Below are 9005 nucleotides of genomic sequence, written 5' to 3'. Positions count from 1 at the left end.
TAAATACAAAATCATACAAACCATGTCTAATTCCATTTTCATGCCAATACACCACAATGAGCATAAACACAAATCAATTATACAATAGGCTGCATAAAATATGATAAAACATACATAATCACTCAAAAATCATCAATTTACAGCCAAACAAGAGGCTTGGTCGACACTCAAAATCACTAACCAAAAAAATCTTAGAAAACATAGAAATCAATGATACAATCAGGTTTGAATGATAAAAATAACATAAAAACACAAGAAGCATAAAAATTAGGGAAAGAAATTCGACCTTAGATTGCTCAATTTCACTGAAATGTTGTTGGGGTCGGAATTGCCCTCAATAAAGTCAATGGGCGCTGGTAATGAGGGTGAGTCGCCGGTAAATAAGGCCCGTCGTCGGTAAAGTGACTTCCGGTGGTCGGAATCGTAATGGGGTGCAGATGGTGAAGGTAGTCGGAGTTTTGAGAGATACAACGATAGAAGGAAAGAAGGGTCGACTGGGGGTTATCTGACGCAACTCAATAGCGACGACAGGAAATAGTGGCGACATGAGGGATTTAGCGGCGACACACCTGGAGGGAAAAGGAAGCGCATTTTTTTTGGAATTCACGACCGTCAGATTGAATACAGATCGAACGGCCAGGGATTGTTTCACGCGGATCGCCATCGTGTCAGCAATAGCGGCAACACCTTTAGCAGCGACTCCAAGCAATAGCGGCGACATGAAATAATTTTTATGACTAGATAGCGGTTGGGAGAACTTGTACCAAAGAGTTAAACTACATAGAATCATAGTAGTAAAGTATATAAGGATGTGTTCTACCTAATAAAAGATAGTGGCATTAGAAGGAGGAAAAGCTCGTGAATGGTGATTTGAATCTTGATTGAAGAGTTAAAGTCGATTTTCGAGAGAATCAAGGTAGGATTTGGAAGCTAAGAGTCAACATCAAGTTTGGAAGATAAAACTCCACCCTTTCTTCCATAAATGGTGATATAGGGTTTGGATTATAGTTCAAATCCAAAAATTGAAATTCATTTGGGATTGTTAGTTGATTATATTGATGTTATTGCATTTAAAACTCCTAAACTTTATGACATCTAATCCTAATTAATTGTGGTGGAGTTCGGTGAGGATCTGGAAACTCGAAGCTCAATCCATGAGAGAATTTCACCCTCCGACGTATTTAAAATGTTTTTTTGCTTTGCTTTTTCTGTATCTAAAATACTTAGTCATCATCGTAGTCAGACCTTCCCATAACATTCCCATAACAGAACATGTTGGCGATCTCAAGAAACTTCATTAAGATCGAAAGTTTCCTACAAATAAAAAAAATAGTAAAGTAAAAAGGAATAAAAAATAAACACATAAAACTTACTTATACAAAGAATTATCCTTGAGATGTTCGACCATTGACATTGCATTCCTTTGTGCAAGGTCTACATGTTTTAGTTTCATCATAATTAGTCTCGCCCTCAAAAACATCATTAACGATACCCGTTGGCGGAGTAACTTTAGTTTCAATGTCACCCCTTGGTAATTATAACTGGATTATTTTGAAAGTACTTATTGAAGTCGATTAGAACTCTACAACTAGGTGAATAATTATTATGATTATCAACAACATTTTCGGCTATCTTAAAGAATGTGTTTGCTTATGAGATACACATGGATTTTGGCAGCACTATAGAGATGTCAATCTCAACTTATCTTGGAGCATGAATTGGTTTATGAGATATAAATATAAAAAAAAACAGACATTCACATCTTTCCAATGGCACTATTATCACTAAAAATCGAATAGATAGCGATTTTATATGAATTTTACAAAATTACCACATCACATATGGATTTTTCAAGCATTTTGTCATAAAAATACACATGAAGTTTACAAACATTAAGCACACTACACATGGATTTTTCAATTAATTAGGGAAATAACCAGCAACACACATGGATTTCTCAAGGATATAGACAAAAGACTACAAATGGTGTTTCACACATTTAAGCATACTAGACAATTTTTAAAGCAATTAGCAAAAGATCAGTGGAAGAAACTTACCTCTTGGTCGGCGACAAAGATGATGATGGTGATGAGCACCGATAGAGAGGAAGAATGTCGTTGGTGTTGTTCTCTGACGAAGAGAAGAACATAGGTCTTTGTCGTGGTGTTGAGAGAAATGCAACGCCAATGGTGGTAGTGTTGAGAAGAATGTGGTGCCGATTGTAGTGATAGTGCTGGTTGTGTAGGTGATGGTAATGGTGGTCACCAAAAGCAAGAGAGAAGGGAAATGGTAGAGTTGGGCCGAATGATGGCCAATAGCTAAATCTAGAGAGAAAGTACAATTTGTAATCCGGAAAAGAGGAGGTAAAGGGGTCTAAACAAATTAGGCATTATAGGCTACGCCTTTAGTGGTGACTAACCTCATTATCAGCGATACATAAGGCGTGCAGCAACTAAAAGTTTTGTAGGGTTAATCTTGTGTCAATTTTGGGGTGTATTAGCGCCAAGAAGTCCACATTGCTAATAGTTATGTACGGAAAAATTCCAGCCACCGCATCGATAAGCCTTATCAATGGTCGGGGTTATTGTCACACGAAGCACACAATTCAAAGGTCGAAAGATTTAGCAGTAATGCTAATAGCAGTGACACCAGCTATAGCAACAACATGAAACGCTTGCCTCGTTTCATGTCACCGTTATTGCAGATGTCCTAGAATTCTTGTAGTGTATACACACAAAAGTTATAATATTCCTATTTTTTATGTTTTCCACATTTCATTCTCTTTCTCTAAATACTCTTCACTAGGTGTAAACATCACGGACCCACTAATTCTAACATTAACTAACACATGCACAATACAAAAGTGAAATCTTTCACCAACATCGTTCCAATTATCTTTATATTTTCTAAAGATTTTAAAGTTTCGCTTCTTGAGAAAAGGTATAAGAGCATCCATAATATATAGTTTAATGGGAGAGTTTAATAAGACAACATGCCTAATTGACATTCAATAGATTAAACTCTATCATTATGGGATGTCATGTTGACATTTAATAGATATGAAGTTCAATGGACAGTGAACTCTTCAATAGAAAAAAGGAACGTTTTAACTATTAAATATATATTCCATTGAAGTCTATTAATTTCAGAGCATTGTAGGAAAATTAAAGTAGAGTTGTCTAGTAAGTAAAATAATGATGTGTCAATCCATTAAACTCTAACAAGTTTAATGAATTGTGGATGCCCTTTTTAAAAGAACATGTGATTAAAATATTGATGTTTGCATAAAATATCAATATTTCGAAAATTTAGTATATATGATATACAACAAAAAAAAGATTATAAGAGAATACAATAATCGTTGTAGTAAATTACATAATCATTATCATGGAACATGGACAACGATGGGGCTTCTCACTTGATGCAGTCCATCATCCCATGTCAAAGCACCAGAAACAATTGGGTTGTCTAAGTTCTGTATGGTTGCCTGCACAGACACCTTAAAAGACAGCTTTTGCCCAATATGTTGGAACCGTAAAACATTGGGCTCAACCTGTATCCTCAAACCGCTAACAAGTGGTTGAGTTATGAAAGCTCTATATGTTGATGTTGCAGAGCCGACATTGGTGACAGTCCTATTGAAACTTGAATCAATGACTTTCTTTCGCAGTGTGGGTATGACAAAGGAAGGGTAGTTTAGATCCTTAGTTTGTTCCATGATCTGAGAGCAGCTACTGCTGTTGTCCCCAGTGAGGCTTCTAATATGTTGGCTACTGTAGCCTTCCTGACACAAAAGACTTACGTAATCTACCTCATCAGCATCATATATCAGCCCAGGTTTCATAGCTTTAATTGGATTAAGATTGCCAGCTCCATATGCAAATTCAGCATCTGTGTTGATCCGGGCACTCATAGTAGAAGCTTCAATTAATCATTTTCATTCAAGAATTTATGTCGTTAGAGTTGGATATACAAATGTAGGTAGTTACGCGATATTCGTATTTAACACTATATAGTTTACCTGTTGTCATGAGAGCCGACTTAATGGCTGCAGGAGACCATGTTGGGTTAAATGTTTTGATATACGCAGCTATCCCACTCACGTGTGGGCATGCCATTGATGTCCCTGATATCATGTTGAAAGGAACAGCTCTGCGGTCTCCTTCTACTTCGGTAATTGGAGCCACAGGTGGCCATGCTGCTAGAATTCGTACCCCAGGAGCTGTTAGGTCTGGCTGTATATATAAATCGAATAAAAATTATATGAGCGTAGTCTTTTTTTTTTTTTTTTATTATTTTTTTTAAACGACAAATACAAATATACTTAAACTACTCATAGATTACTCAACCTATGTCCACAGTCAGATTTAAACCCTTGAACTCAAGGAGGAAGGGCAACACCGGATATCGCTGGGATAGAAGCCCTTTGGTCGTATATATGAGCGTTGTTAGTAGTACAATATTGCAAATCCTTTATGCTTTCAAACTGTGATATGAATTATTGGGATTGTTCAATATACATAAACCTAGCCATTTTGGTTTTCAAAAATACCCTCATACATATTATGTGCGGGTGCGTGGGTGTGTGTGCCCATACACATATACTTAACAATAACCAATCATTTTGACGCCCAATTATAATTCAAACTGTGATCTGAATTATCAATAAAAGTTCAATGTACATATATAAAAATGAGGTGGGGTATAAATTAAAAATGTGATGAGGTAGGGATAAATAATGGAGCTTTAACTTAAACTAAAGAAGGGAGTGTAATATCAAATGAAATCAATTAAAATGGGGCCACTCATAGTCTTTGAAGCGGTCCTAAATCCGAAATTTGTGAACTGCCATCTTGGAATAAACTTGAAGTCACTATCGGGCATAGAATTTGGACTTCTTAAAAGCCTAAAGGACCACTTGTGAATAATCAAACCGTCACTATAACTGTTGATACCACACTTATTACAGATGTCCCAAATACTTTGGTGAGTGTTCATATTGTCACAAAGACATTTATGAATTTTAAATTATTTGGAGTTCCTATCATCCGTCTTTGCTGACTTTTCAAATTTCAACCGTCCGTGGCTTTACCTATGACCCATGAGTTGTCGCCAATAAATATATTAAAGATGCTTTTAGCGACAGATTACAAGTTGTCTCTATATATCTAGTAAATACATGGCGTTGCGAAACTTGTCTAAAACGATTTGAAAAGCTTAACTATTTAAACACAATAATTCGGTGCATACTAGTAGGTCCTGGTATCCACAATATTCATGTAAATGATCATGATAAATTACTTTAATTACGACAATAACTATTTAATTGATTGTTGCATTATCATTTTACTCTCCATACAATTCTATTAATATTTTCTATAATGAATTCAACTCTATAAAGTTCAATGGAACGTAGTTGACATTAAACTTCATATCCATTAAACCCTAACATGACATCCCATTGATAAAGTTTAATTTATTTAGACATTCCATCTTATTCAAGTCTTTTATTAAACTATGTAATATGGATGCTCTAAGAATATAGATTACTTTTGTTATATTTTAAGTCACTGGTTTATAACCCAAAAACACATGAATTACCTTCAGGATGCTTGTAATTGTTGGATTTGGACCTCTTGATGAAAAAGAGGCAACATACGGCCTAGTCGCATTGTTGTCGTCTTCACTTTTCATTATTATTGCAGTTGCATTTCTGAAATGAATTTTTAAAGAGTTGATCAGTTTATGTAATTAATAAACTCTTGAAGATTGAAAAATAGGTTAATTACCTTGTTGACTGTATGTAGCGGGCAATTCTTATTGCTTGCTCGGAGTTCACAGCACTAACAGGCAAAGTATAAGAACGCACGAGTTCAAAATAAGGTCCAGGATATGTCATGATAGATCCGACAGCACCAGCCAACATTTCAGGTTCTCCAGTCGATATAGCATCACATAATATTATTTTTCCCTTCACTAAATTCTTGTCCAATGAGTTTGGGACGCAAAACCTGATACACATACACATTCATGAACAAATGGAAGATAATTAGATTATATATAATTTTATTGTTATAGTTAAACAACACTTCTATTTAAGAAAAATCTTACTTAATTTACCTCGATATTGATCCATTGAATCCAGCCGTGATATTCGGCACATCTCCAGCATAGATTAAAGGATACATTCTGTCAAGTGTAAATGGATTTATTGAAACTCCCTGAGATAACAAGGAAATCAGCATTTTTTTTTCCTTAATAAATGATGTATTAATAACTAGGTTTAAAGAGAGATAGCACTCACATTAACAACTATACCATTTCCTAGTCTTACTGGGGTGATTAAATCAGGGTTTTTAGTGCTAGCACCCACCGAAAGAATCCATGGAGCGATACTACCGGTGGTCTGTGGCATAGGTCCTTCGTTCATAGCAGATTGTACAGTAAGTATTCCTTTTTGCATTGCATGAAAGGAGCCAATAGCGTAAACATCATTAAAAAGCTCTTCGGCAGATGTTAAGCCAGCAGAAACGGTGATTATGTCAACACCATCAGCAATGGCAGCTTCAAAAGCAGAAAGAACGTCCTCGCTTCGGCAACCCTCTATCCAACACACCTTATATACTGCAATCCTAGCTCTTGGCACACCCCCTCGAGCTATTCCTGACTGGAGGCCAAGTAGATTTGCATTCCTCACTACGTTTCCTGCAGCAGTGGATGCGGTGTGGGTTCCATGACCATCAGAGTCTCTCGGTGATTTCAACTCTTTCGGGTCGTATATTCCATCTGCCTTGAAGTATCGCGCTCCGATTATTTTGCTGTTTACATTACCAAGAAAAAGTCAGAAACTAAGAAAAGAATAAATTAACACATATATTAGGAATTGAAATGAATCTATTACTTGTTGCAAGTGAAATTCGCTTCGCAAATTCCCTTCCATTTAGCAGGAGGAGGACCATATCCTAGGTCAGTGAAACTGGCAGATTCCGGCCAAATTCCGGTGTCAAAAACCCCGATGATGATATCACTTTCGGTTGTTGATCTGTTGACTGTAAGTGGGAAACCTAAGAAGTCCCATGAGCTTGCGGTTGCCAGTTTATTCGATTTGCTAGGAAACACAGAAACAACCCCCTCCATCCCTATATGTATATATAAATGAATCTTCCAAGATTAAACTGGATTCATATGATCTTCTACATGTTTAATGAGACATCTACATATGAGTACCTGACAGCTTCTTAACCTCCTCTTCCGTAAGTCTTGCTGAAAATCCATGGAAGCTTTTACTGTATCTTTGAAGCATATGTTTCTTTGCATCCCTGCCATAGTAAAGTTACATGCGAGCAACTGGGTGATTAGTATCCACCGTATACGTGTCATTTTTTTGTCAAATGTCAAAAGTATAGAACCTTTAAAACGAAAACTATATACCTAGTCTCATACTCTACACTAAAGAATTCATATTTAAAACGAAATTGTGGCTACGATTTGCCATTTAACCAGTTCCTGTTATATACCCTTGATATATCTTGTGTTAGTGACGGGTTCAGTTGATGTGTATCTGTACAAACGGCTACCAAATGTTGGAGTATATATTACACTCCAAATTGCATTTACTGTTACTAAAGATTCTTAACATTTAAAGTCGGCTCTACCATAAGATTTATCAAAATGTAAATTAGATATGGAGTAGGATGAGGTAGGTGACCTGCCAACAACTTCTTGTAGCATTCTCAAGTGAAAGGATGAGGTAGACGCATCATCTCGAGCGTTGTGGCCCATATACACCACGTATACCTGCATATAACCAGTTACTTTACCATTGATCATTTTAACTGGAAACATTAAACTCATTAAACAAAACATGGCTTGTATCCAGGCGATGCCTTCTAATCATAAAAAATGAGTAAAGTTACGATGACATCTATTATTGTGTCAGAAAGGTAGAAGATTACATACCTTTCGATTGCTGTCAGATTCAGCTTGAATTGATTTAGGTAGAAGCAGCAGAAGGAAACATATGTTGAAAATGAGAGAATGTTGGATTGCCATTGAAGATATAAGTTGGTTTGATAAGTTCTAATTCAGTATTCTTGTGTAAGAATTGAATTTATATACAAACTTGTGTAGTGTTTGTTTGATAAAAATCTAGGAAAAGGTCCATGAGTTTGAATAAGCAACATGCTTATATGGTCAATAAGTCCTTTTGATAAGTACATATATTTGACCTGTTTTAATTATTCTTTAAGCAAAAATTAATAAACGCGTCCCAAATCCTAATCTATATAACAGCAGCCAGAAGATACAATATTTCCTTATTATAAATTAAATACAATATTGAATTTGACATGTCTAAATTATATACACAATCATCAACAACCTTTGTCTCAAAACCATATGAGGTGATGACCGATGAAACTTTTGATACTGAGAAAGCCTACTTCAGAGCATAGATGAATTTACATAAGTTGTTAAGGTTGGAAGTACATAATGTTTCTAAAATCGAGATGAATCATCAATATACTTGAAGATTGTTTGATCACTTTTAGAATCTGATATTTCGGTATGTCTAGGTTACACGAAATCTAGGTTATATGGATAATTGTTCAAGGAACAATTTCATATAAAGACATTGATATAAAACCATAAACTTTATAGTTTTTTCAAATTCATCACACTAGAAATAAAATAACATTTAGTCGCACAGAGAAAATGTCACTAATACCAAAAAAATTGCCACTAAATGCCGCCTGTCACAAAAAAATGTCACTAAAGTGCTGCCATTAAAGGCTTTTAGTGACATTTTTTGGTTGTATCGTCGCAGCTTTATTGGGTTTTAGTGACACTTCCACTATATCACTTAATATCATTTGTAGAGTTTAGTGGCTTTATTTATTTTTATGCCACTATTTAATTGCTAAAATAAATATTATTTTCATGTTTTAGTGACATTTTTTAAACACAAACAAAGTATATTAATAAATATGGTCATAAATTTCTTTAAT

General features: G+C 35.4%; 1 protein-coding gene across 1 annotated transcript; it reads right to left on the bottom strand.

Annotated features, from left to right (window-relative positions):
* Positions 1 to 3274: 3274 nt before the first annotated feature.
* On the bottom strand, positions 3275 to 8136 carry LOC111921938 (cucumisin). Its single transcript, XM_023917512.3, has 10 exons — positions 7960 to 8136; positions 7709 to 7797; positions 7228 to 7319; positions 6902 to 7139; positions 6305 to 6818; positions 6121 to 6221; positions 5790 to 6011; positions 5602 to 5713; positions 4022 to 4235; positions 3275 to 3921 (listed from the first exon to the last, which is right to left on the bottom strand). Exons 1-10 carry the CDS (start codon positions 8050 to 8052, stop codon positions 3386 to 3388), a joined length of 2211 nt encoding a protein of 736 aa, XP_023773280.1. The 5' UTR covers positions 8053 to 8136; the 3' UTR covers positions 3275 to 3385.
* Positions 8137 to 9005: the final 869 nt, after the last annotated feature.

Source organism: Lactuca sativa, chromosome 8 (assembly GCF_002870075.4).
Source record: "Lactuca sativa cultivar Salinas chromosome 8, Lsat_Salinas_v11, whole genome shotgun sequence".
In the NCBI taxonomy this organism is placed as follows: domain Eukaryota; kingdom Viridiplantae; phylum Streptophyta; class Magnoliopsida; order Asterales; family Asteraceae; genus Lactuca; species Lactuca sativa.
Note: the sequence above shows the minus strand (reverse complement) of the source record. Positions and strands in the feature narration are given on the sequence as shown.